The following is a 27,978-nucleotide window of genomic DNA, read 5'->3' as shown; positions in this document are numbered from 1 at the left end:
CAACGCAGGATACAAAACGTGAGTCCTGTAACGAAATGTGGTGGCTAATAGATTTTTAAATTGGTTATAAAAACTGCCCGTAGCCATGAAACACTGGTTTTTCTATGCTCTCTAGCATGGAGACATGGCAACAGCTTATCCAGTACCGTGACAGGCAACAACACTGAAAGGGACCCCGCTCTGCTTTCCCCCCTTCCCCAAGGAGACTGCATTCAGGGAGCTACCAGTCAGCATGGACACAGCAAAGTACATCCCGGGGTTATTTAAACATGTTTCTTTTAAAAATTTCAAGATCGATCATGTTGCATTATTCACTTTTAGTGATGTTTAGCCTGTGTTCATCCATGTTACACACAATCACAGGAACCCAACAGACATCAGAACGCGTAGGTGACCAGCTTGACCTCTGCGAAGTAAAATAAATACAAATTACAGCTCAAGAGACACTTGAATATTCCTTTATTTTGGGCATTGATACCCATAATTCTGATCGGATGATATGCATACGTTTATTTAGAAAAGTAACAGGTATTACAGATTTATGTTCTAAAATTAAGCCCACATCGTATGTACCACCAACGCCTTCCTAGAGAGATGCAAAAATGAAACCAGGATTTCTACACACGAAGATTCGTGCGATCGTGGTACTTCTGGTAGGGATCATCAACGTACCAATTTCTTCTTTTCCAGAAAGAAGTGGTCATTTTATCAAGGAGTTTACATTGCGTTCTAGTGCACAACACCAGCTCTCTCAAACGCTTCTTCTGGGCAGCCGACTTCTTCCACAGTTTCTTCTTATAACCGGCCTGTCAGAAGAAAATACACAAAAGACTTTTAAGTGGGTGGCTGCAAATACACATATACAGCGATACGGATAAGCAAAGCAGGACAAATCCACCACTTCCAGGAAGGACGGGAGTCTCTGGAGCTTTTTTTAACTTGCATACTAGCTGCCGCCCTCTAACGGAAGGAAAACAATTAGCCCACTGACTGTAAACGTATTTTTATTACAAAAAAAAAAAAGTCTTACCTTTCTCCTAACCCAAAGGCCATTGTGCAGCCGGAGAAACCTATCGACGACAGCTTTCACAGTTTTCCTCTTTCCATTCCGCAAGCTACAGTAAGTGAGAGTCCTTGCTGGCTGTTGAAGTATACTGGGAAGTAGAGATGTGATGCTAAAAACAAAAAAACACCCCCGAAATAGGGAAAAAAATAGAACAGGAATGAAACATTTTTTTCTAAAAGTAATCACTGGCTTTTTCACATAAAGAGACATCAGAAGCGGCTGTGACTTGGCTGAAGGAGGTTCACAAGAACTCGTCTGACGTGACCGCACACCGCTTAATGAGTGTGCACGCGTGAACACCAACTGCAGCGCTGAACTCCAGCTGAAATTAATCTCACAGTTATTATTCCATACGCAACAGCTCTTTCATCTAATAAGAGGGGTTAAACACTCAAGAGCAAATGTTCAGCTCTGGCATTTAGAAATTACTTTTAGAACATTAATGACCAGCAAGAGAAACAGTGCTGATTATAACAACACGGCTAAAGCCTGTGTCATAGAATCATAGTTGAGGTTGGAAAAGACCCTTAAGATCATCAAGTCCAACCGTTAACCCAGCACTGCCAGGGCCACCACTAAACCATGTCCCCAAGCACCACGTCTCCCTGGCTTTTAAATCCCCCCAGGGATGGGGACTCAGCCCCTGCCCTGGGCAGCCTGGGCCAGGCCCTGACAGCCCTTTGGGGGAAGAAGTTTTTCCCAATATCCAACCCAAACCTGCCCTGGCGCAGCTTGAGGCCGTTCCCTCTCGCCCCATCGCTTGTTCCTGGGGAGCAGAGACCGACCCCCCCGGCTCCAGCCTCCTTTCAGGCCGTTGCAGAGAGCGATGAGGGCTCCCCTCAGCCTCCTCTTCTCCAGGCTGAGCCCCCCCAGCTCCCCCAGCCGCTCCTCCCCAGCCTTGTGCTCCAGCCCCTGCCCCAGCCTCGCTGCCCTGCTCTGGCCACGCTCCAGCCCCTCCATGGCCGCCTTGGGGTGCGGGGCCCAGCGCTGAGCACAGCATTCGAGGGGCGGCCTCACCAGTGCCCAGCGCAGGGGCACCATCACCTCCCTGCTCCTGCTGGCCACACCATTCCTGATACAAGCCAGGATGCCATGGGCCCTCTTGGCCACCTGGGCACACTGCTGGCTCATGTTCAGGCAGCTGTCAACCAACACCCCCAGGCCCTTTTCCAGCCACCCCCCCCCCCCCAAGCATTGCACCGGGCTGTCACGACCCAAGGGCAGGACCCGGCACTGAGCCCTGTTGACCCTCACACAGCTGGCCCCGGGCCATCGCCCCAGCCTGGCCAGGGCCCTCTGCAGGGCCTCCCTGCCCTCCAGCAGATCGACACTCCCGCCCAGCTTGGTGTCATCTGCAAACTGACTGAGGGCGCACTCGATCCCCTCGTCCAGATCATCGATAAAGATATCGAACAGGACTGCAAAGCTACGTCTGCCAAGCACGCTCCGTTTCACCTCCTGCTTCAGGCACGACGCCTGACAGAAGCGAGAGACTCGGGGCTAAACCGGAGACGCGCGGGCTACGGCAAACAGCAGCAAAAGTGCCTCGGACGAAGCGGTTTACACGAGCTCCCGCTGAGCTCTCTCCACCCAGGCCCGCGCCGCCCGTACCTGCCGAGGGCCGAGGGGGGGCCTCCCCCGGGCAGCCCCGCCGGGGGCAGCCGCGGTTTCCACAGCGGGGCCGCTGCTGGCGCCCGCCCCTGCCCGACGCAGCGGGCGGCGAGGCCGGAGAGGGCGCGTCCCACGCCGGGGCCGCGGGCGGCCCACGGGGCCCAGCGCCCCAGGATCCCTGCGGAGAGCCAGACCCTCAGGAGACGCCCCGAAACACCGCCCCGCGCCGCCATTTCACAGGCGGCCCCCTCGCCCCCCGACCCGCCCCGACATGGCCGCCCGCCACCCACCCGCCACGGCCCCGCGCGCCACCGCCGCCGCCATCTCCCCGCGTCCCGGCTACGGCGGCCGGCGAAGGTCACGCTGCGCCGGGGGCGTGGCGGCGCCGCGCCCCGCCTAGCGAGACACCGCCCCGGGCAGCTTCGGGCCGCCCCGTCCCGGCCACGAGGGGCAGCGCGGTGCGGGCCCGCTCACGCCCCGCCGCAGGACCGGTAACCGCCGCCCGCCGCGCTGGGCCCCGCCGGGGCCGCCCCGGCACTCCCCGCCTCACGCGCATGCGCCGCCGCGCCAGGGACGCGCCGCCTCATTTGCATACGGCCCCTCTGATTGGACGCGCTGCCCATCACTCTCCGCTGGCAGCGGCCACGCCCCCGGCGGAGCGGAAGCCGAGCGGCCGCGCCGCCCTTTCCTCGCCGCTGGGGGGGCGGAGGCGGAGGCAGGCGGCGCTGGGAGTTACCGCGCACGGCGCCTTCCTGCAGCCTGCCCCGGCCCCGCCGGCTCCGAGGCCATGCTGCGGGCGTGTCACCGAGCGGGGGCCGCTGTGGCCGCGCAGGTGAGCAGGGCGGCGGGGAGCCCTGGGCGGGGGGGGAGCCGTGCCAGCCCGTCCTCGGTGCCGCCTGCCCTCCGGCCGCTGAGGCGCGGCCGCCGCCCTGGCAGGGACCGGGCCGGGGCTGGCGGCGGGGGCAGCGCGGGGCGGGGGGGGCAGCGCGAGGCGCGGCGCGGCGCGTCCTCTGGCCGCCACTCGGTCTTCTCTGAATGACTCCGCACGCGCGGGCCGCGATTGGCGGCTCGGCTTTTGAGGGGCGGCTGCGAGAGCCAACGGGGCGCCTGGGCGGGCGGGAGCCGGGCGCTGGTGAGGCGGGCGTACTACGAGTCCCGGCGTGCAGCGCGGCGGCCCCGCGCGGGGCGGAGGGGCGCGCCGCCGCAAGGCACGCCGGGCCTTGTAGTCCGCTGCCGGCCGCCTACCGGGTGGCGGCCCCGGGAGAAGGAGGGCGGGCTGGAGGGAGCGCGGCCCGGCGGGCCGCGCCGCGCTGCGCGCTGGGGGATGTAGTCTGCTCGGCGGTCATTGCCGGCGCCGGGCCCGCCGCCGGTCCCGGCCTCGGGGCAGCGCCGGGGAGCAGCGGCCGCAGCCCGGAGGGGCGGCAGGGCTCGGCGGCGGCACACGCAACCGGTCGCCTCCTCGGCGGCGGGGCGGCCGGGCCCGCTGAGCGGCGGGGAAGGACGTGACCTTGCCCTCCCCGCCGCGGCCTGCGGCACCTCGCAGCCCTTCCCGTGCCGTTCGTAACGGGGGTCCCGGGGCCGGGGGCAGCCTCGGGCTGCGGCTGCGGCCGGGACCCCTCGGTCCTCGCAGTCGGACACGAAGAGGAGAGCGACGCGGTGCCGGGGGAAGCGCCCGCCAGCTGCGTTTTGCGGACCTTCGCCCTTCCTCAGCGGGGAGATGAGGAGGATAACGTGCCACGGAGCCGGTTTAGGCAGTCAGCCAGCTTTAAGAAGCTACAAGGGTTTATAGCTGAGGGTGACTCCTCTGCAAAGGCCCCAACTCGTATTCCAGCTGTCTGCTTAACACTAATAAAAAATAATCTGACTAGATGGCGTTTCTATTCCGCCCTACATCTCCGCGTTCGTGACCCCGCGCACGCGGTTCAGCCCTCAGCTCCCGCCGGCTCGGTGGTCGCAAGGTGCCCGCTGGAGAGGCGACGGCCTCCTGCGCCGCGGCGGCTGCCTTCCCTCCGCCGCTTTATAAGGGCGGGCAGTTCTCCCGGCCAGGCCATCTGATGCCCGCTAAAATAAGGCTCCGGGTTCGCAGGCCTATGGAAAGTTTCAGCTGGGAGTTGAGAAGACAAGAAACAGGCTTTGGCAGGTGTTTATCACTTGGGGATATTTGCACGTGTTCAGTCTCTGGAAGAACGTGCCCAGAAGGGCCGTGCGGCAGTGGAAAAGCCAGCGTTGCGCTTTGCGGCTCGGAGGTCTGCCTGCAGCCTGCAAACCCGCGGTGGGAGAACCCTGCGAACGCAGAGGTGCCACGGCGCTCCGGCGTCTGTTGGCTGTGCCCTTCCCATTTGTTCCCTTACTTCCAAAAAGACCTCTTTTTTGTTTCCTTGTTCATCTCTACTCGTATTTCCTGATGAGACCAAGTACAATGGAGATTTAATTTGGGCGGCAAAAGTGTGTATGCAGTGAAACAGGTTTTTATGCATTTTGCTTCTTTTTATTCATATTGCGGGGAAGCTTTGTGGCATCCCGTTGGATATTAGGAAAAACTTGTTCACCGAAAGGGCTGTCGGGCACTGGAAGAGGCTGCCCAGGGCAGTGGTTGAGTCTCCATCCCTGGAGGTATTTAAAAGCCGGGGAGACGTGGTGCTCGAGGACATGGTTTAGTGGTGGGCTTGGCAGTGCTGGGTTAACGGTTGGACTCGATGATCTTAAGGGTCTTTTCCAACCTAAACAATTCTCTGATTCGCTATACACGTGAAAACAGTTGCTTGTCCTGTGGACTTTCAGCAACTAAAACCTCGTTCTTTTTGGGTGGCAAAAGAGCCAGAAACTGGAAGTAAGAAAGAAATGTTTTAATTATAGTGCTTGTTTTTCAAGAGGTGCAGGATTGTGGACTCTAATCAAGAAGCCCTAACCTGATCTGAGATGATGCCAGGTAATTTTTCCCAAGCGGTGAAAACTCCTGTCGTGGAAGTCAGACCCTCTGGCTGTTCGGAGGCTGTCGGGCAGATGCTGATGCCGTCGGGCCTGGAAGGGGCACCAGCGCGGTGACAGCAGGACGCTCCATCTGTCCATGCTGCCTGGTGCCTCGCTGATAAGGGAAGGCATCCCTGCGTCCCAGGGGAGCACGTTCAGCAGGCATGCTCTTCCCGCAGCAGCAGCAGCGTTGGTTTATTCTCTGCTCCAGCTGCCGTGGTCCCCAGGCAGCCACGCTTACACTGGTTTTATATCTTATTATCCGCCTTCCATTTTCTCATCTTTACTACCCCTTCAGCACTCTTGTCCTTCTTTTTTTGACACAAGGCTCAGTGCGTCTCGTGTCCTGTTCAGGAGTTTCTCTTGCCGTGTTCAGTTAGCTAAAGCTCAGGGCAGAGCCTCGGCGTCTGCCTGCAGACCTGACGGTGGCATTATCCTGAGCGATGATGCCTTGCTGGTACCTTGGTATTCGGCTGGTGAAATGTGATTGCTTTGCTTTGATACAGCCCCAAACAAATGTCTGTTTGGCTTTTGGGTTGGTTGGTTTGTTTGTTTTGTAAATATTAGGAGTGGCAAGTTTTAACAATGTTTTTATTAAGAATGTAAATAAACTCTTTTAACATATATTTTATATGGAAGCTGATAGCGAGGCAAGTCTGCTTCTGTTTTGTGGTGTTAAGATACTCCTTTACAGGTTAAAAAAAATCCAGTTGTGTAAGGAGAGCTGGGCCTGGTCAGGACTGCGGGGTGCCGGGTCCTCGATGGCGCTGGGTTGCTTGAGCGGAGCGAGCGAGCCGGGAGGCAGAGCGTGGCTGGGCGGGGGGACAGCAAAGCAACTGCGGCTCCCCAGAGCCAGAGCGGCACCGAGGTTTAAGTACGGAAAATCCCAGCAGAGAGCTCGTGGTGGAGACTGAGAAAAATTTTATCCTTCTCTCTCGCTGTGAGCTCTGCGCGCGGAGGATCAGTAAGCTTGTTAACGAGTGATTTGAAGCTGTGGCTTCGAGAGAAGTGAGTCTTCACAGCGATTTCATAAATGTGTTCGGCCACATGTGCAGTGCTGCAGAGAGACTCTTCTTCACTGATTCAGAGTATTTCTGTAGTTTTCTTTGAAAAGAAACAGAGGGCTTTTTGTAAAAAGGTATGATATTTGGCAGAAGTCTTGAATGATGGGAAATCAATTTGAGTTCTGTGGTCAGATATCCTTGTTACACCCAACCTCTACCATAATGAAGACAATCGTCCTCTGAAGGTTTTGGTTTGCTCTTCAGTACACAAATCCCACGTTGCAGAAACCCGTATGTGTCTTGCAAGCTTCGTTCTGTGCAAATTCTGGGTCAAAATGCTTGAGCCTGGTGACTAGGAGAGGTTCAGCTGGGGCTGAATGAACGCAGAGGATGGCGTGTCCTGCGTCTGGTTATTTGAAGTTACAGGTGAAGCACAAGCCTGCAAGGCAGATTTTATTTTTTTTAATGGTGTTCTGCCGTGCTGTACCTGCCCCGAGAGCTTTGCCAGGGCGAGCTGACGTGGATAACCTCAAACGCCGGATTCACTGGGGCTCTTACTGTTAACCAGAGTGAAGGTAGGATGTGCCCTGCAAAGTGATTCTCGTGGTGATGCCGTTGTAGATAATGAATGTACAATAATAAACATTTAAGAGGTTAGGTGAAATCTTCTCTTCTGCAGGACAGCAAATGGTTTATTTCTGCCTTTTACAGGACATAGCGACACATGTGATGTATTTCTTCCAAATCCTTTGAGGCGTTATTACAAATAAATAACAGGTGTCTACAAAATGACAAACTCCTGGAAATTATGCAAAGGGGAGATTAGAAACTACTTGTAATTTTCCAGATTATGGTGATATAGCAAATATAAGCAAGATTATTATGATGGCCAAAAGAGGACAATGCTGCTTTAAAGAAATTGATTTTTAAAAAAAAAAATCACTGCTTTTTGGAGGTAATAGTGTATTTAGATGTGAGGGAGGAAAATTGGACTTGGACTTCTGCTCACTAAACTTTGGTACCTAAAGGTGTTTGGTTGTTGTTCCCCTGGCCAGCTGCGGGAATTTCTGTTTGCGGCATCTTGACAGAAAGAGTTGGTGGAGACATGTTTTGGTTGTAGTTATCGCTCCCATTGCTCCGTGTACACTACCGCGAGAGTCTGACAGCATAGACTGAGCGCCTGCGCTTCGGGTCCTCTCATCTTGATGAACGGTGAATAAAAATGAGGATTTGGCTGATCGTAGAACAGCCCAGCTTGGAAGGGACCTCGAAAGATCATCTGGTCCAAGGAGCAGCTGGAGCAAAACCAATAATCCCACAAAAAAAACCCCTCTTGATGTGCAAAGCACAAATGCTGAGCAACGCGAAGGCAGGTTTCTCTGCCCCGCTCGCTCCCCGAGCGCCGCCCGCTCCGAAGCGCAGGGGCAGATGTGTTTGCTGAAGGTGGGAGAACTAAACGGGGAGGGTGGTGTTTGCCATCGCTAGGCGTGAGCAGGGCCTGCGGCCAAGATGAAAACGAATGTCCCGGCCCAGGTACCCAGGTCACCGTTGCGGCAGCCTCCAGGATCGCCTAGAAGGCAAGCCCAGCCTGGGCAGGGACGAGCGAGTGAGTTGCCTTAAGCTCCCTCGTGCCGCGGCGCAAGGTGGGATCCCCTCCAGAAAGCCTGCGAGGGGCTTGGGAGTGGCGGTTATTGCCAGGTGAGCTTTAGGCAAAATAACATAAACCCGGAGCGTTGGAAGGGACTGAAATGGAACGACTCAATAGAAAATAACTTCTCCCCTCGTTTTGTTGGGTTGAGCCGTATGCATAATGCTCAAATATTTTGCTCGTCCTATGCTTCATGGTGTGTTAGGGACCTATGGAGACTCAGAAGCATGTCCAGCAGTTGGTTACAAAATCATTTAAGAGGTTTTTATTAGTGACGTTCCATTTGAAAGGACCGGTGAAGCCTCGGTGTATGCTTCTGGGGCAATCGACTCTAATAATCAAAAACATCACAGAATATACTTATTATTTTGTCTCCCATCCTATCCATTGTAAACCAGAAAATGAAGCACGGAGCACAGCCGGGGCTCGTGCGGGTCCCGGGGGTAAGAGGAGCACGTTTCCTGTGGCCGTACACATGCTCCTGTTACTAATGAAAAAATTTTGGCTGCTGTTCTGGAAAGAATAAGAATTCAGTGTTCCTGCCTTTCCTCTGCACGCTGTTGGACGAGGACGGGACCGAAACCACAAGACTTGTTACTTATTGCCATGTGCAAAAGGAAATAGAGAAACTTATCTTCTGGGGGTATGTTGTAGTGAAGCATCTCCCCAGTTTTCGTTTTTTGTTTGTTGTTTGTTTGTTTTTTGTTTTTTTTTTTTAATAAAAACTTTCTTGTTGCCCAAAATATCTCAACTGTGGGAGAAATTCCTTTTGTGCCTTGTACACTGATTTCCCCCACGTCCTGTATTTCTCTCTTAGCAATTCACACGTGGGAAAAAAAACACCTGAGGGGGACAGTGGTTTTCTTCTGTAGGCTAGGGTAGCTTAACCAGTCTTTCTGGTTAATCTTAATTTTCAGCTAAAACATAAAGAAGATGATAAAAATCTTGGGTAATGTGGTTTTTGTTAAGTAGAATATAGTGAAATATCACTCTTCATGTAGTAATTTCATGTATATTATAATCCAATGTCTATCTGGAAAGTGGATGCGTTGTTAATTCTTTTAAAGAGGAAGTCTTGATTTGGAAGCTCGAGGAGAACTGCTTGTATGTCTTCAGAAATAAAAATAGTTTTAAGTATTAAATATAGTTTTTAATCGTTTTAAGCATTTAAACAGCTGTTGTTGTATTCTGCACTGCTCACAGCTGAGCTGTTCTAGCGCGAGAGATTGTTGAAGAGAATCTGAACTAACCCAGCTGTACTGTCCAAACTGGAGGTCGGGAGCAGAAATAGGCAAAATAAATGCAGAAATAAGCTAGGGTGGCGTTTTTTGGTGGTTTTGTTTTCTTTTTTTTTTTTTCCTTGTTTTTCAAAATGCCTAATTACTTCTTAAAAAGCCCTTAAACAAGCTGCACGTGAGAAAGGTCTTTTCTTTCTTTAGGGAAGACAGAGTCCAACGTCACTGCTCCAGCGCCGGCTGCCGCTTTCCTTGGGAGGGCGTACAAGATGTGGCGACGGAGCAAACCCTGCGATGCTGCTGTTGAGGTGAAGAGACACTGAAATGTGCTCACTGCCTAACTCTTGCCTCCTCCACCCCTTGCAGAATAGCCGGTGTGGGAGAGCGTCGCTCCGTCCGTTACGGCTGTACCGTGGATATGCTACCCCCTCGGCAGAGTCCGGGTACGTAGGAGGTTTTGGAGGGGTGGAATCGGTTCTTCTGTTGCGTTGGCCAAGAGGGAATCTGCTCCTTAGTTTCACATGAGAGCAAATTGGCAGTGGTGGGATTTGTTGGTTTTTTTTTTTTTTTTTTTTTTGTTGAGTAACTCTTATTCTCATGGTTTTGAGTGTTCCTTGTTTGATTCAGTCAGATTTAACTGAAGCTAATCATGACCAATATTTAGAAGGAAGGCTGTGGGTTGCTGTCTTATCTTTGGGTTAGTCATGAACCAGTACGGTAGCAGGGATTCACTGGTGCTGAAAGTGATTTAAAGTGGGTGCTGGGTTTGTTGGGAAGCTTCTGGAACAGAGTGGTTGTCCCCAGCTGCAAGCTGAAGACTTATAATCTGTTGGATGTTTGTCATATAATACAATTCATATAATTTTCACTCTTCTCCCCCCTCCCAGTGTTTCTGTAGGCAAAATCATTGGTGCGGGCGTCCTGTTTGTGGGTGGGGGAGTAGGTGGCACCGTCCTGTACGCCAGCTATGATACGCAATTCCGGGAGAGCGTAGAGAAGGCTGTTCCCTACTCTGATAAACTCTTTGAGATGGCACTTGGTCCTGCACCTTACAGCACACCGACGCCAAAGAAACCGGTAAGCGTTTCCCATTCACCCCCACCCTTTCATTTTTCTTTTTTAAAGAGAGCATCTGCTTTTACTTTTCAAATTCTGATTAATTTTGTTGTGTGCTAGGTTTAAGGATTATGTACTAAGGTGAGACGTGGTTCTGCGTAACAGTGCTGCTTGTGCGTTTGCCGTTACCATCCTGTGATTGTGGTCTGTGGGTTATAAAACTGTGAATTTTATTTACAGTTAAATAATCTAGTAGGATCCTAACGGAATAGCTCTTCTGCTTATACTCAGATACATTGAGAGAGAGGTAGGTGACGCATTGGAATTCAGCTGTTTTACGGCAGCTAGAGATTTAGCGTAGTTAGCGATGTACCGGGATTAGACCACTTTTATTCAAAGCTGAATTTATTTTAAAGAAAACTGAGGACTTTTCAAATCAATAAAACTTTAAATGGTACAGAGCCACATGTAAGCATCGTGCTTTGAAATCCCAGTGACGCGACCCTGCAGAAGGGAAAACTTGATACAGCCTTCAGCACAACCCTGGAAATTGAATCTGGAAGTTTCTCTGTTGCTGCATCTGAAAGCAAACGCTTCCCAGTTATCCAAGAATGCTGAAAAGCTGCTCTGGCCATGCCTGTCCTGAGCTTTCAGAAGCCCTTTGGCCTTCAAGAAACCCAAAATATTTTTAATCGGAGTTTAAGAAAGCTGTTCTTAATGAGTGGGAGCACATCAGCTAACCAAAACTGTATCTCTTCTGGTTTTAGCTACACTTGACTTGTGATCATCCAAGCTCTTAATGCCTCCCAGGCACTAGGAAATTTTGCAAAGCAGACCAGTCAGACGGCAAAGTCATCATCTGCCCAGTCATGGCTCTAACTGAAATGCTTTTATTTGTACCTTGTGGCTTTGCATGATGGATATTAAAGGATTAATATCATAAAACCTCACAATACTCTGCGCTTGAGTAAGTGTTCATCTGCCCCAAACGCTCGCATCTGAATCCTTTCAAAGGGAAATCAGTGAAGTCTTGCAACTCAGATTTTTCCATGCCTGTCAACCCCTCACCGTGCCTGTAGCACCTTTTCAGTGGTATCAGACAAAATCATGTTTGTTCTTTTTTTAAAAACATATCTTTAATTGTGCAGTCTCGCATCTTTAAAACAATTATATATTTTTTTCCACTACAACTTGAAAGGGAATTGCCTAGAAACTGAGCAGGACGGGAGGGGTGACTCCCCTAAGTGTTGGTGGACAAAAAATTACAATTGAGGGAGCGAGCTGGTGGAGCAGTTACCTGAAAAACTGAAGTTGGGTAGAGAAGACTGATGGCCTAACTTGTTTTAAAAATAAATGCTCGAGAGGTTTGAAATGAAGAGAAGTGTCAGCTGAATTAATTAAGATACACCTGTAGGGACCAAATGATGTCCAAGGGGAAATAATTGAAATCTGCTTTCTGGAGTTGTTTCAGACCACCGTGTATGTGTGACTCTTATAGTTTCTGCATTATCTGTAGTGTTCAACAGACTTCTGAGTGTTTGGAATATTTGGGGCGTGAAATTATTTGCTTTTTATGCATACCTTAATAAATATTTGTTTGTAGTGAAAACTGCCGCTACTATACCTTCAGTTTTGGAGAGGTGAAAATTGTAAAGCTTCCTTCTAAATTAAAAGTCAAGGCAAGAAATTATATGGCCTTGCTACTGTTTTCGTGTGTACCTTGAAGTTCAGATTTGTGATACAGTCGTCTGGTCACGGAAATGTTCTTTTGCATTATAATGGAATTGGTGAGACACAGGCTGTTTGGAAAACTGATGATATTTCTTATTTTCGATTTTTCAAGATACAGCAAGGTCCACTGAAGATCTCATCTGTAGCAGAAGTAATGAAAGAGTCTAAACAGCCTGCTACTAAATCCCAGATGAGCAAAACAGAAGCTGTGGCTCCTTCAGAGGAAAAAGAAGGTAAATTTATGGAATGTCATGTAGAGAGAAGCCAAAGACCTAATGATCTCCTGTATCATCCACGCTAGGGTAGATTAAAATAGTCCTTTGGAGTGGTTGAAGACGAGTATGTTACAGTTTCTTAGAACTAATGTTATTTTCAGTCATAAGAAAATTTGCCTAAAATGGCTGTAGCTTTTTTTCTTGCTATTTTTTTAGGAAATTTATTTACTTTATACAATATTTGGAAGCTGAGATAACCGATGACTGTCCTGCATAGTTTAGATATGAGACTCAGCAGGAAGAGCACTTTGGGTGCTGGACTTTGAGGCCATTTACCTCCTCTTCTTCTTGCAAGTGCAAGAACTTTAATTCTGGATAATTACTGAGCTGCTCTAAAGCCAGATCAAATGGAACTGGTTTAGAGAGGAGCAGTTGTGACATCTTTTTACATTTATCTCTCATGGCCGTGTGTGTGTATGTGTAAGGAATACCTCGTTGCTGTTTGTCCAGGAAATTCTCTTTTTCTGGAAATAATGATATCAGTGTCCGAATAATATGTTTCTACAGAGGAAAAAAAAATTAAGTCTTATATTCCTGTTCTTAAATGATAGCACATATATACTAACTGGTGTTGTCCTGTAACTGTATTTAACAGCAGGCAAGGCTGCAGCACAGATCATCTCTGCAACAGGCGTAGCCATGTCGGTGCCAGCTCCGGGGATACAGACTGAAGAAGGTGAAAAAAGATCATATGAACACGATGAAGAGAAACAAAATCCTGTAGCTTCAAGTGCATAAATTCTTACTTCCGTGTTGGTATTTGTCAGTTTTTAAAGGTGGGATTCTTTGTGCCTTTTGCACAAGAAAACTTCCATCATCTGCTAATAGATTTTTAACATACTAAGATGAGATCGATACCTGGGGCAGGTATAGGCGTGAACACAAGAGGAGAGCCTGCCTTTATGCTGACCTGGAACTTGTACAGTCCAGTTTGCCTCTGCTCTTTGTGGCTTTCTGATTGCTGTTCAGAAAAGCGTGTCTGCCCAGGGCCAAGTGAAGAAACTGCATTTATTGTTTAACTCAACAAGAAACACTAGCTTCCAGATGATAGTCTCTTTCAGATGAGATTATATGAATTTCTTTACGTACGAACACATTTCATAAAAAAGGTATGCCAGCAATAAGTAAATGCATTCTTCAGAGTTGCCTCAGCATTATTAAAAGGTAACGTGATGGGTTTTGTTGCAGCATGAGTCTGAGAGGTCTGGGCTCTCGCCTCGGTTCAGATGCAGCCTTGCTGTTGGTCTTGAGAGAATTACTTAGGACAGGGCTCACTCTTAAAGGCATTTTAAGTAGCCTTAGGCTAGGGAATAGAGCATAATTGTGATTCACCACAGCTCCCTCCCTAATCTTTCTTTACTTTGGCTGGACTCTCCAAGCATGACAAAGGAGAACTGGAAACAAAAAAAAAAAAAAAAAAAGAACAGATACTCACTGAAAATTTAAACTTAGCTCCATAAGTGTTTTCCAGTCCTTGCTTTGCCTTTCACTTCTGAGTCTTGTATATTTTTGTAACTAGACAACATAAAATCTACAGATGGATGTGAGGTATCTATGCTACTGTTTTTAATTTTAAGAAGATTTGGGACTGGCCTTTGTAGTTATGGGTACAAAAAAGCTTGAGGTAGTTTCAGCATGGCTTCATGCAGAAGTCAGATTTATAAAGTGATACTGACTATAAAAATCAGTTTTGAAAAGAAAGTTGCTTCCCTACGAGTAATCCATATACTAATTTGCGCTCTGCTAAAACAGTTTAACTCTTTTTACTTCTGCATAGGTAAAGAACATGAAGATGCCCATGCTATAAAAGAACGGTCACCAGAAGAAGTTGCAGCCCGGCTTGCCCAGCAAGACAAAGAGGAGCAGGAGAAGATAGCGGGTAAGTCCGTACTGGCGGTTTTCCCGTATGTGTTACGTGTGAGAGGATTGTTGGACTGTATTGGCTTTAGAGTTCTGAATTGCTTACGCACCTCTTTGTTGTTGTCCCTGTGTTACGTTGGCAGAATGAGTGGTGTCGAAGCTCCTTCCACCCACAGAGAAGTAGCTGATAGTCAAAGAATGATGGAAAGTTTTGGGTTGGAATGGTCCTCCAAGATCTCTGGTCCAGCCCGCTGCTTGGAGAGTTGGGGCAGGTTGCTCAGGGACTTCTCCCCTGGAGGACTGAAGCTCTCCAAGGATGGAGATTGTTCCACCTCTCTGAGCAGCTTTGCCAGTGCTTCTTACGACAGAGAACTTGATACATCCAATTAATTTCTCTTGTTGGCACTTGGATCTGTTGCCTCTTGCCCTTTTTCTGGACACCTCTGAGAAGTCTGGGTCAGTCTCTTCTGTAACACTCCTTTAGATGTGGATACCCCTTTGGCTTCTCTTCTTTTGGCTCGAACAAGCCCAGATCCCTCAGCCTCTCATCTGTGTCACGTGCCCCCATCCCCTAACCATCTCAGTGCCTCTCCAGTGTTCGCTCCCTGGTTTGTTTGTACCTTTCTTATACTGAGGCTCTCAGAACGAGACACCGTGTTCCAGATGTAGTCTCCTAAGTGCCAGTTGGAGGGAAATCATTCCTTCGCTTGATCTGCGGGCTGTGCTCTTGTTTGATGCAGCCCTGTTCCTGGTCAGGACTCGTTGCTGCCAGAGCAGGCTGTTGACCCGTGTTCAGGTTGCCATCTTCTGGGATCCGCAGGTCCTTGTCTACAGAGCTGCTGCCTGGGCTTGTCCGATAGTGGTTCAGGGACGGTATGTCAAGGCTCTGTGAAGGGTTGCCTGTAGGTTCTGGGCCGGGAACTATGACAGTTCCTTTCTTGGGTTCTAACTCGGAGCTGTTAATCCAGCCGTATTACTGAGAAGTGGTCTGACTTTTCCTGTGTCCCAAAACTCACGTCCTCCCGGTGTGTCTTGCTCAAAGCAATGAGCTTTGCTTCCCCCTCACCCCCCACTTGGTTTATTAGATTTTAAATACTTCTGGGCTGTTGTTTGGTCTTGGTTTGGCTGCAGCATGATTGTTTAAATCAGGAGTTTTGGGTCCTTTCCTGGTTTGCCTCAGGGAAGCCAGAAAAATAGAGAAATGGGTTTTTTTGGTAGATGGTGTTCTTCTGTCTAGCATGTCCGGGCAATCTGTTGCCAGCTGCCTTGATACTTACCTTCTGAAAGCAAACCCAGCTCAAGCTGCAGACTGGTGGCAGTGTTAGAAAGCTTCTGTATCATCCTCCAGCCGGTGCTGATGAGGACAAGAGGGAGACCAGCCTCTTGGGGAAACGGATGGGTGTTGAAGGACTTCTGACTTGGGGCAGTGCAAGGACGGCCAACTGCAATGGCTCTGCAGACCTTCAGTGGTGAGGGGAAGGAGTCTTTGGGGGTGGGTGGGCTACAGGCACTGACTACACGGATGCTGAACAGAAACTGTATTTACAGTAAGTAGAAGTTTACTGTTAACATAGGTGTAGCCAGTGAAAACAGGCTTGAAAGGGAGTTTAACAGTACTGAGGCCACATACTGGACGTGCTTCAGCCTGCTGTGGGAGCTGTGGCCTTTTTATTTTATTATTTTCTTTGTGCTTGGCAAGGGCTGATGGCAGAAGAGGCGCTGGCGCCGTGTGCTGCAGCCGATCTGACCTGTCCGACCGCCGTGCACGTGAAACGGGATCTTGGCAGCTGTGTCGACCACACTCAGACCTTCCTCCGAGTGCTTTGGTCCTCAGCCAAAGTCCGAGCCTTGGGCTGTTGTTGCGTGCGAGGGATGAGAAGGACGTACAAGCCTGGACCCAACAGGCTTGGAGTAGACGTGCTGGTTGTGGTCTGCTGCCACTTGCTTCTGCTCGGAACTTTGCCTGGTGTAGAAGAGCAACATGAACAGAAACAAGAGCCTTGGCATTAGTTGTCTGCTTCGTACAAGGACTTTTTTGCAAGTGAAGAAGTTGAAACGTTACACTGAAAAAATCCAGAGGGGTGTTCACTGGAAAGGTGGATGTACTTACCCTGCTAATTAGAAATAAATGCCTGACTCCAGAAAGGCAGATGTTGCTCACTCTGATTAATCATTCTGGTTTGGTTCCTGCCTGAATAATTAATAGCTCATTTGTGCTTCTGTACCAACAGGAATAGATAGTTGAGTCCACCACCTTCTTGGCTAGGAATAACAACTCTGCATTTGGAATACATCTTCCTTGTGGAAGATGGGAAAATTTACTTGTTTCTTCTTAATAACCATTTTAACAAATGAGGATGGAAAATAGCCGTTGGTTTAAATGCACCCCCTGCAGAAACATGGCAAAGGTCTCCCAGCGAGTAGCTGTATTGCTGTAGGTGCAGACTTGCAGCGTAGCTACTCCTCTAAATAAGGGGAGTGTTCTGGCAACCTTTCTTCTTCTGTAGGCTGCAGTTCCCAAACTACCCAGCTCTTTCGGGTCATAGAAAATAACATAAGGAGACACAGAGGATGTAATGTGCCAGTTTACTAATTCTACGGCTCTTTTCCTTGTACCTTAATTCAGTTAATTAATTTTTTTCCAGCCCTTGCAGCAACTCTAGAAGCAGCCCTAAGCGCAACAGCTCGTATAACCCTTCAGGCGATTACTGCCCAGGAGTCTGCTGTGCAAGCAGTGAACGCCCATTCGCAAATACTGAAGGAGGCCATGGACAATTCTGAGGTGAACTGGACAAATGGGGACGCTTTTTGCATTTTGTTCTGCAAAACTTTTCATCTCACAATTAAAGATGCAGTAGGAAGCTTTTCTTGCAGCATCTTAAGTAGAAAAGTTCAAGCTAATACACCAATAATCTTCACATTGTATTTTAATTCATTCTATTTGAATTCCCAAGCCCCTTCTTTACATAAATATAGTTAGGGTATCATACTGTCCACCCTGGTAATTTGGTTGAACCATCTCCTTTGCCAAAATCTTGCTGGATTGTTCATTTCTTGTTTGGAAATGAGTAGGGGATGTACGAGCGATACCAGCTTGCGGTTCTGCTGTGCTGGTGCCGGGGTTTGTGTGCACTGCCGCCTCCTCTTCGGTTTTGGAGCAGAGGTTAATCAATGAACAGGGGCACACAGGCAACTAAACAAGCACTCGAGATTAATCTAGTGGTTAGCAAAACAAGTATCTTAAGAGTTTGTTTTTAAGCTTAAGCATTAAGCTTGTTTTAAAATTAAGCAACTTAAAGTATTACGGTACTTTACGTATTACGCTTAAAAGCAATTTTAAAGTATTACAGCACTTTAATACATGCAGAGATTTCCCCCCAGAACGTTGTGGCATCCTCACACATGCTCTTCTGCATGGACAATTGGCTGTTGCTCAGGTGGAACAAAACATTAAGAATCAAACAAAACAAAACATGGGAAGGGAAAAATCATTCGTAAAGCTTCCAGCTGTGCTGTTGGTAAAACACGAAAACGTCGCTGAGTTTGAGTGAAATGAGTGTAGCAACTTCTGAGTCTTTACAGGCTTTAATTTATTTTCGATAACTGTTTTATTTCGTGATTGTGATGACCCTAATTAGGCATCTCTGCTTCTTAGGCTGCTGGGGAGAAAAAACAATCTCAGTGGCGCACTCTGGAGGAAGCGCTGAAGGATCGGAGGAGAGCAGTGGATGAAGCCGCTGATGCCCTTCTGAAAGCCAAGTAAGTTTTTAAGGCTCATCGAGTGGGAAGTTGCTATCGCCCACGCGAGGGCTGGCAGACACTAGATGAGTTTCTAGAAAGCATGCAGTCACCTGTGGTCATGTTAAACTGATGCATTTGTGCCACATCAAAAAAGTTATGTATGCCAATGAATATTTAAATTTGCAGTGGGTCCATCTTAGGTGCTTGTGCACGTGATCCTCACTGTACCAAAGAGACTGAAACAGTCCTGTTCTTCCTTTTAAGAACTTGTTTATCTTCTTAGTACTTATATATAGTGTTGGTAAGTTGAAGTAAGATTAAAAAAACTCCCCGTAATCCTTTTTGTATTATTTTTGGATAGTTTTGTCAATATTAAACCTATTGTAAGGACTCCATGACTGCACTCTCTGTGTATTGGGTCAGTAACATCACTAGCTTCTTTTAGTTGTAATGCAAAATTAAACCTTACGGCACCGTTCGGCAGTTCCATCTGTCAGCAGGGTTGCTTTTAAGGTTAGATTTTTACTAAGCTCATGTCTAAGAAAAACCTGAATTCTGAAACAGAGCACTGCTCGTAACGCAAGGTTCTGCATGAACCGCGTTGATGTGCGTTGAGTCTGGCGTGCAGACTCGTTGCGCAGGGATTACAGCAGCAAAAATGCAATGACGAATACCTCCAAGTTGCCCTTGTAATGAGGATAGACATAAATTTGGTGAGGCTGAGAGGGCAACGTCTCCTTGAAGTTGCACTGTTGCTATTTAAGTTACAAACTTCTCTTATCTTTGAAGTTGCTCTGCTCTAGAAATAGTTAGGAGGTGTAACTGAGGCTTCAAAGAGTAAAACAAAGCTAACCTGAACCCCAGATGCACTAGCTTTCATTCTCTATTGCTCTACTGGATGCCTTTGCTTTTATTTATTTACTTGTTTATTTACTGTAAAGCTTGTTCCTTATTCTAATGAGGTCATTAGAAACCTCCATTGGTTTGAATGGATTTGGAAAAGGAATGCTTTTTCACTTTTTCCTTGATTTCCAATTATTATTCCAATGAGAGGAAAGCGGTTCTTTCTTAATTACAACAACAACAAAAAAATCTATCTTTACAGAGCTCTGTAAATTTTCTCCCATCCTCATTTACCTCCACCAGTCACCATGTCCAAAACACTTCTGCAAGAGTAAGCCATCTATATTAAAAATGTTTCCTTGATACTCCGTTATGTGATGGAAATGTCTGCCTTCTCATACTAACTTAGTTTTACTAATATTAACTCCTTTTGGTGAGTTTTCTTTCACGTGCCCCCTCCAGCTAAGTCTTGAGTACTAATTGCACTATAAGTAATTCTCATTTTACGTGGAGTAGACACACTGACATCTTTAGGTTTCAGACGGTGGAAAAAAAATAATCACAGCATCTTAGCCATAGAGCTGGTAGATGGGAAGCGCCAGTAGAGTTACCCAGTAGCTCTTCCCATAAATACAGCCAGCATAAAGTATGCTTTTCTTTGGGGTTACGTTGTAAGACCTGTACGCGTTATAATTAGCAGCTTCCTCTCTTTTCAGAGAAGAGTTAGAGAAGATGAAAGGCGTAATCGAGAACGCCAAGAAGTCTCAGATCGCAGGAGCCAAATCTCACATTATCGCCGCAGAAGAAAATCTTCATCACATGATAGTTGACTTGGACAACGTCGTGAAAAAGGTGACGCTTCCACAGACTGTCTATAGTTGCCATTAGAGTAAGGACTACTTGGGGGCTTGTGCAGGCCTCCCGTTCCCAAGTCCTCTGTAGTAGGTTAAATGTTTTTAAAGTGTAAATTCTGGTCTTTTATTTAGCTACACTCAGTCTTTGAGCTGATTCTATACCAGTGAACAGGCACGACAAGATCTTTGCAAGGAGAACTTGAACTCTGTCCTGAAAGAGTCTCCACCCAGCTTGATTCGTGTCTGTCCTTTCTGCAGGCGACTTGTAATTCTTTCCCTTTGATGCTGAGAGGAATTTACCATGAGGTTAGGGAGGAGTAGGAGCAAATTGTGCTAATAACTTGGTGGGTAAATCATTTTACAGCTCAGAAGACTGGGGAAGAAATGTAAAGGTGAAATTTCTCTCCTTTGGAGCACAGCTGATAGTTCATCAGGTGCATTCTGAGTGGAGAATTTAGCCTAATAGTGGGAATATCAGAACTTACTGCGAGGGGGGCAGCCGTCACAGGACTGGCTCACTAGGCCTGTAGGGTGGCTGAAAGCAGAGAAAAAGAGTGAATTAATCTGAATTAAGATACTCTTTTGGTCCTGTCTAGGCTACAGACTGGCTATCTAATTACAGTGTGCGTGGGAGGGGAAATGGATTTGTGGTAGTTCCAGCAAATAATTGTTGTACCCGAGAGGTTTGCTATCACAAGGTGGGGTTTTTTCTCCCCTAAGTGTGTTTGCTTTGGTTGGGCTGGAGGGTAACGGCATCTGCCGCTAACTCAGGACCTGGCTTTAAATTGCGTATGCCTCTCTTTTCAATATTTGCCTTGGAAAATAAACTGATCTCATTTTTGTCTGTTCCAGGTTCAGGCAGCGCAGTCTGAGGCCAAGATAGTAGCTCAATATCACGAGCTTGTGGCTACAGCTAGAGAAGAGTTTCAGCGAGAGCTTGACAGCATCACCCCCGATGTGCAGCCTGGCTGGAAGGGGCTAAGTAAGTCTCCGACTGCAGGGTTACTTTGTGCTTGTTACACGCCAGTCGCTTTGGTTTGTAGGGATTCTGTAACTACGGCCACTGAACTGAACGCCCAGCGTCCCATTTTCCATATTGTTTGGTTGTTTTTCCCGTTTTCCATATTGTTTGGTTGGTTTGAAGTGAAAATTAGTTCACAGTTAAAATAAGTCATCTAAAGCAGGTGTGGTGAAGAGGCTTAATTCTGGAAACTACCTGTGCTGTACTGGAAGTTTCAAAGAATGTAGCTCTATATGATAAATCTCCTATGGTTGTTTAAACATCTCTTCCCTCCCCTGGTATTCCAGGAAGAGAGCCAGGTCACTCCAGTTTTGGATCAGATCTGTGTTGCTCACTGATCAAGTATTTGTCTGGTTGACTCTTTGTGATTGTAGGTATTATAATACACCATTATTATGGAGTGATAAAGAACTCCCTGAATTTCTCTAGATCATCACTGAAATTATAGATACACTGAAAGACAGAATTCTTTGTTCATAGCCTGCCTCCCCCAGTACAGGTTATTTCTAAATTAAATTGACAGAGTAACTTACCTTGAACAACAGCGAATGCTGCGCAGCAGCAGTGAATAGGCACCTGACGTTCGGTTTATGCTATTACTCTGCAGTTCTTTGCCTGAGATCTGAAATCTCACGGGCTGCCTCTCCTTGTGCAGGATAAAGGGAGAACATCTTGGGTTTTGCAATCGCTGCCCTTTCGAGGGAGGAAAGGGAATCTCCATGCGCCCGGTTCCATACTGGAGTGACCTACTGGACTGACTTGTCAGGGTCCGTGGCTCTCGCTGCCGCTTGGGAATTTGCTTCTTCACCAACTGCTTCTGATTTCTAAGAACCTAGAAATGTCAGATGAAAATTTCCAGTGTCCTGTTGCACTTTCCTACTTCAAACTTGTATTCCTTGCTTTGGCTAAACGTCAGCATCAATCTGTGGGTTTCCAAAGGTGATTTTAGTGGTTGGGATGTTTTGGGCTACATCTTGCCTGTAATATAGAGAGACGTTTATACTCTACGTACTGTTCTTCCTAAATTCCTCAAGACTTGGACTCATGTTTATGTCACTGTAGATAAGAAGCTCTTAGTTTTCGGTTTTACTTTTGCATGACTGACTTGCTATAGTGAATGTGCATTAACTTTTCCAACCTCTCCTCTTTCTGTTGCAGAGATAACTGACTTAGGTGAGTTCCTCTAACTTGTTCTGGTCTGTGAATGTCATCTCTTCTCTTTGTTCTTTTTTATGTTTGCATGGTACGTCACTTTAAATTACAGGCGGTATCAACAAAGGGGTGAAATGTTGCATTCCTAAAACATTTCAGGCTGAGGTATGCTTTGGGATCCTTTCCACTAGTTTGGCACATCTAGCTTAAACCACAAACTCTGTCTAGCAGTACTTCCCAGGTGAGCGTGATCACTCGCTTGTGAAAGCCAGGTTTAAATTTTCTTGGTGAATTTAAGCCGGTCGATACCTGCTGCTGAGATTCCAATGAGACGCGGAAACTTTGACCAGTTCCAGTTAAGCTGCGTGGTGGTGTTTGTCCTCAGGCAGGCCCAGCTCGCAGCGGTCCTGGCTTGAGAGAGGCGCTGGATACACCAGCTCCTGCTGGTGCTGCTGAAACGTCTCGGTGCTCTGTGTGCTTGAAAAGCCACGCAGGGCTGCTTCGAGCTGGGCCACCAGATCCAGATTCGTTTAATTTGAAGTTGGCTTGACTCTTTGAATTTAATCTCCGTGATTGATTTTAGAAGTGATTAAGTCTTGGATTCTGAGGTTGATGATTATTTATTTTTCCCCTTTTGAGCAAAGAAACCTATTAAAACTGGAGTGCAGTAAAACCCCGTTCCGTTTCTAACAGTGTTAAGTTCAACAGCTGAGCGCAGCGGTGCTGCTCAGCCGCACCGAGCCCTCCTGCACCAGTCCTTCCTCCAGCGCTCACCAGGATGGCTGACAGGCTGCCGAGTTTCACTTGCTTTGGACCCTGCAGGAACGCTTTCCCGAGCAGTCCCTGGTTTGCCCTAGAGGCGATTTAGCTGGCAGCCAGTGCAAAATGAGCGGCAGCATTTTACAGAGCCTGTGCCGTTCTCGGGTCACCAAGTCTCAGGTCACCAAGTGCTGCAGGCGTAGCTTGTGTCCTCCTCCTCTCCCAGCAGAAAAACAGCGAACTCCCTAGCAGACACAGATGTGGTTGTGAGCCCTGCTGCTCTTGGAGTAGCCAAACCTGAAAGATAGAAATGGGGGTAAGAAATCTGATTGGGAGCAGTTGGCCTGGAGGACTGTTGAGGAGCGAACGTAATTCCGGTTGTCTCCCACAACTTCACTGTTCTCGGGATGAAATTTCTGTGAGCTTGTACCCAGCTGGAGGTATCGGTCAGCAGCGGGGGTTTTACATATCCTGCTGCCCTGTGTGCTGTCACAGGGGAAAATCCGTGGGGTGTAGAGAAAGAAACGGACGGAGTTGCTGACAGTCTCCTCTTATTGAGTGTGACGTGGCTGTGGGAGTGGAAATAATAGCCGGGAATCACTTCAAAGAAACTTAAGATAATTTCTCTCCTAGATAGAAAGCACTTGCCTGTAGGTGTGGCTCAGAAGTGGCACTGGGTGGGCATTAGCGCAGCTCAAGGGCCTGAAGTGCTGGGAAACTTCTCGTGAAAGACGCTCGCTGGTCAGCCCCGTGGAGCCTCGGAGTGCTGCGGTGGGCAAGCACCGCGGCGGCGGTTTCCCCGCACACCTTTCTAACGCTCTGTGTTTTCTTTAGCTGGCCAGTTATCGACAGATGACCTAAATTCTCTCATTGCCCACGCCCATCGTCGCATCGACCAGTTAAACAAGGAGCTGGCGGAGCAGCGAGTGAGGGAGCAGCAGCACATCGAGTCGGCCCTGGAGAAGCAGAAACTTGAAGATAAAAAAGCATTTGAGGCAGCTGTGGCCAAAGCGCTGGAGCATCACAAAAGCGAGATTGAAATCGAACAGGAGAAGAAGGTAAAGTGGTGCAAGGCACCGGTTTGGATCTCTGGCTCAAAAAGGATGTAGAAGAGGTAGAGGAAGCGGACGGAAGAGCAACTGGGATGTTTTGAGCGATGGGAGACTTCAGATAGGGCGGCCCCCAGGATAAGCGTGGGAAGGAGATGTTGAGCAAGGCAACTTCTGCCAAGTTAGAATGGTAAAATCATACAGTGAAACGGGGAGCGACTTCTTCACGTTCCTGTCTGCTGTTGGTGATAGGATTACCGGGTCAAAATAGATGTTTGATCTGACCCAGTGTGGCCATCGTGGGGCTACGCAGCCCCTCCGTCCTGCCTCCAGGAGGTCTCTCTGTGTCCTTCCACTCTTTGCCAGTGGTTTGGGATTTGATTTCTTTCAAAAAGACTATGAAAATGCCTCAGAATTTTAATGCTGCTTCAGACATGAAACAAGCGCAGCTTACAAACGCAGGAATTTGGGCACTGGAGGCTTTATCGTCTGAGATGCCATGTTGCAGGCAGATGCTTCTGCCAAACGCCCCTGCTGTTTTCACATGCGTGCCTCTGAAAATGAGATTAAACATGGGCCGTTAGTTGGAAAATGTGCATTGACTTGAGGGATACTAAGGGATTTTACCTATAGCCTGGTAGTTCAAAGCACTGCAGTCACAGGTGTTAATTTAGAGCTCTTTGAAGTTGCTTGAACTGTCATCCTTGCATTTAATGGAAGGTTGGAAATGACACAATCCTTCATTTAAAAAAAAATAACACCAAAAACCAACAGAAAACCAAAAAACTGTTCAACTGCTTGTAAATAAACCTGCCCTCTCTAAAGTGGCTGTTTTATAGAAGATGAGGTCAAAGGGGTATTACCACTTTATTAAACTGTGTCCAACTCAGTATTACAGCATGTAGGGAAAAGGTAAAATACGTTTTATTTGGAAACTGGTTTATAAACACTGGAGTGTTGAGTTTGATGTGTTACTGTATTTTTTTATATAATATTTTGGTAACTGCACTACTTGCCTAGCGGGTATAACCACCAGTTACAGGCATTGTGGACTGTGAAGCTACTCTTTAACGTCCTTTGGAAAAGGCTCAGCTGTAAAAATGGACCTCGGCAGCTTTTTAAGATGAAACGCAGGCTCTGTCAATGCCACTTCTATAAAATGTACCCTAAGTAATCGCTGATGGACGAGATAATCCTATAGCTCGTGACAAGCAGTTGGAAATAGCAGTGTAACAACCGCTTGTGTGTCTACAGGTTGAAGAAGTCCGCGAGGTGATGGAGAGCGAGATGAGGACCCAGCTCCGGCGGCAGGCTGCCGCCCACACAGACCATCTCAGAGACGTTCTTAAGATCCAGGAGCAGGAACTGAAGGTGGAATTTGAGCAGGTAAGGGAGAAGAGTCCCCGAGGGAACCGGGGATATTTGAAGCCTTGCAAAGCACGCCCTTCACGGGAGGAGAGTCCTGAACCATCTTCCAGGAGACTGAAATGCGGGCTGGGGAGGGAAGCCTGCTCATCCTGGAGAGATGAAGTGCCTGAACGCGTAGGTTTTAGTCTGACTTAAGAGCTTTTGCTATAGGTGAGAGGTTTTTTGACAGTTACAACTGCAGTAACTGTTAAATTCGCCCTAATAAGGATTCTTACTGGTATAATGTATTTACTATATGCATTGTCCCTAGCAAGAGCAACAGATTTATAGAAACGTATTTTAAAAATAAGGTAAATGTAATTAAACAGCTGTTTCTGGTCTGATAGATGTTATCTCGCTCTGTTTCAGAACTTATCGGAGAAACTCAGTGAACAAGAAATGCAATTCAGACGCCTTACTCAGGAACAGCTCGACAACTTCACCTTGGATATCAACACTGCCTACGCCAGGCTGAAAGGAATCGAGCAAGCAGTTGAGAGTGAGCACTGAAATCGCATTTCGTTAAGGACTAAAGTCGTGATCCCCAAAGGCCTGTTACCCAAACCTGGGTGCCTAAGCCCAGGCTTGGGCACGTAGCTCCTGGGCCTGGGTTTGCCGCGCTGCTGAGCACCCAGCACCCCCCACCCGCGCGAGCCTGAAGCTGTCGTCTTGTTCTGACCCGAAATTGCGGAACAGACGTGCTTTGAGTCAAATGCCGAGGGGGGGCGGCCGCTTTTGAAAGCAGGGTGCTTAGAGGAATGGCTTTTGCTGCTTGTGTTCCAAACTGACTGAGAGTCCCCTTCTTGGCTTATTTTGCAGGTCACGCAGTAGCAGAAGAGGAAGCCAGAAAAGCCCATCAGCTCTGGCTTTCTGTTGAAGCGCTCAAATATTGCATGAAAACCGCCTCGGGGGACAGCCCCACAGAACCCCTGGAGAGCGCGGTGCAGGCCATCAAAGCCAGCTGCTCTGACAACGCCTTTACAGAAGCCTTAACAGCAGCTCTGCCTCAGGAGTCCCTGACGCGGGGCGTATACAGCGAGGAGGCCCTCAGAGCGCGCTTCTACACGGTCCAAAAACTGGCAAAAAGAGTGGCTATGATCGACGAAACGCGCAACAGCTTGTATCAATACTTCCTCTCTTACCTGCAGTCGCTGCTTGTGTTTCACCCTCAACAGCTGAAGCCGCCTGCTGAGCTCAGCCCCGACGACCTCGACACGTTTAAATTACTGTCTTACGCTTCGTACTGCATTGAACACGGCGACCTGGAGCTGGCAGCTAAATTTGTCAACCAGTTAAGAGGCGAGTCCAGGAGAGTGGCGCACGACTGGCTGACCGAAGCTCGAATGACCCTAGAAACAAAACAAATCGTGGATATCTTGACAGCGTACGCCAGCGCCGTGGGGTTAGGAACAACGCAAGTGCAGTGAGCTAGGGTTGTCGTTTCGGAGGCAGCTCGGCAGTCGTTTGTGCCGGAAAGCAAGGCAGCCATCTCCTACGGGTTGCAAACCAAGCCGCTGGCAGGGGCTGGAAGCGTTAAATCAAAGCACGGGTACCGTCTCGTTTCCTTGCACTGTATTTAACTTTACCACCTGTTGTATTTGTATCGGGTTTGAGTTATGACAACCAACTTCAGGAAGCTTCTCTACAATTTGTGTAAGAATTTTGTTTCCCCATCTTACCAAGCAGGCTTGTGATCCAACCAAAATAATGTTTGTAACCTACCCTCCATGATTTGCCACTTTGTCAGCTGAATAAAACAAGACTTCAACCATTTTCTCCTGCTGTTCAGTCTCCTATTTAAACATCACGTACAGTACAAGACCAGCCTTTCTCCATGACCTGGAGAAGTTAGAACTTATCTCTGGTTTTACTCCTTTCGAGGAGCAAGAATTCATTGATGTGATCAATGTGGCTACTCCTTAATTCGTACTGCTGTAAAAGAAAACCCATGTATGAGTACAGGTTTAAGTAGAGGTAACTTAAGCTGGTGCCAGAGCACGTATTCTGGTGGACTTCTACCCCTGCATCTTTCTTCTTGTCAGACCTGCTCTTCTGTAGTTTTAGAAGATGAAGTAGTTCTTTCTAGAAGCCCGATTTTGGCTCAACCATGAGAACTTGCACAATGTCCAAGCTCCTGCCTTCTCTTACCTTTCCCTTAATTCTTACCAACAGCGAAGACAGATGGAGCAAACTTACTGGCTGAAGTGAGTAACGGGAGCTTGGGCTCCTTGCCGATCGTTTTAAATGGTCGGTGTGATAAAGCCAAGAGCGCACCACCACCTCTGACAGCCCTTTATCTTTGACCTACCCCCGCGCTGTCGGATGCGGCCAAAACAGGCACGGTTGCTCTCTGGAGCAGACGCTGCCTCCAGGCAGCTTTACTGCCTGCTCCTGTGCTGTCAGGAACACTGGACTTTTGGCCTTCCAGCTGTAGTTTGTTCTACCTGCAGCAGCTGCTGCTTCCCAAACTCACTGCTGAATTGTCCTGCAGCTGCCTCCCACAGCAGGGTGCTCTTGCTTGTCCTGCAGCATCATGCACATCAAGGTTTTATTTTTCACAAAGAGAATCATCTGTTAACTACTTTTCACTAGAACATGGTTTAATCCTCACAGGAACGAGACCACCTTTGCCTGTTCACGATAACTACCTCAAAAAAAAAGGGTCAAGCTTCCTCTGCGAGCTGAGACCAGCAGCA

At 48.2% G+C, this 27,978-nt stretch overlaps 2 protein-coding genes across 9 annotated transcripts; one reads left to right on the top strand and one right to left on the bottom strand.

Moving 5' to 3' along the window:
• Positions 1-436: 436 nt before the first annotated feature.
• Positions 437-3,211, bottom strand: MRPL35 (mitochondrial ribosomal protein L35). The gene is made up of 4 exons (XM_082315457.1): positions 2,968-3,211; positions 2,678-2,855; positions 1,031-1,175; positions 437-806 (listed from the first exon to the last, which is right to left on the bottom strand). Exons 1-4 carry the CDS (start codon positions 2,999-3,001, stop codon positions 618-620), a joined length of 546 nt encoding a protein of 181 aa, XP_082171583.1. The 5' UTR covers positions 3,002-3,211; the 3' UTR covers positions 437-617.
• Positions 3,212-3,349: 138 nt separating this feature from the next.
• On the top strand, positions 3,350-26,709 carry IMMT (inner membrane mitochondrial protein; the record flags this gene model as incomplete). 8 transcript variants are annotated; one of them, XM_082315374.1, is made up of 15 exons in its annotated part: positions 3,350-3,509; positions 9,901-9,977; positions 10,422-10,611; positions 12,434-12,554; positions 13,192-13,272; positions 14,374-14,475; positions 17,102-17,238; positions 18,112-18,215; positions 19,757-19,892; positions 20,747-20,876; positions 22,074-22,088; positions 23,661-23,884; positions 25,130-25,261; positions 25,652-25,781; positions 26,102-26,709. In XM_082315374.1, exons 1-15 carry the CDS (start codon positions 3,465-3,467, stop codon positions 26,707-26,709), a joined length of 2,232 nt encoding a protein of 743 aa, XP_082171500.1. In that variant the 5' UTR covers positions 3,350-3,464. The 8 variants fall into 8 exon arrangements, with proteins under 8 accessions (XP_082171500.1, XP_082171498.1, XP_082171501.1 ...); XM_082315372.1 differs by having other exon boundaries at positions 13,192-13,326; XM_082315375.1 differs by lacking the exon at positions 22,074-22,088.
• Between the last annotated feature and the right edge of the window lie 1,269 nt (positions 26,710-27,978).

This window comes from Platalea leucorodia (genome assembly GCF_965183815.1).
Source record: "Platalea leucorodia genome assembly, chromosome: 6".
NCBI lineage: Eukaryota > Metazoa > Chordata > Aves > Pelecaniformes > Threskiornithidae > Platalea > Platalea leucorodia.
Note: the sequence above shows the minus strand (reverse complement) of the source record. Positions and strands in the feature narration are given on the sequence as shown.

What these genes read in the sequence shown, in the direction of transcription:
- MRPL35 (XM_082315457.1), bottom strand. Translation starts at nt 3,001, where the DNA reads ATGGCGGCGGCGGTGGCGCGCGGGGCCGTGGCGG. An exon ending in GGCGCGCGGGGCCGTGGCGG is followed by an intron (nt 2,856 to 2,967) that starts GTGGGTGGCGGG and finishes GGCTCTCCGCAG; the next exon opens with GGATCCTGGGGCGCTGGGCC. An exon ending in CCCCCCTCGGCCCTCGGCAG is followed by an intron (nt 1,176 to 2,677) that starts GTACGGGCGGCG and finishes TTTTGTTTTTAG; the next exon opens with CATCACATCTCTACTTCCCA.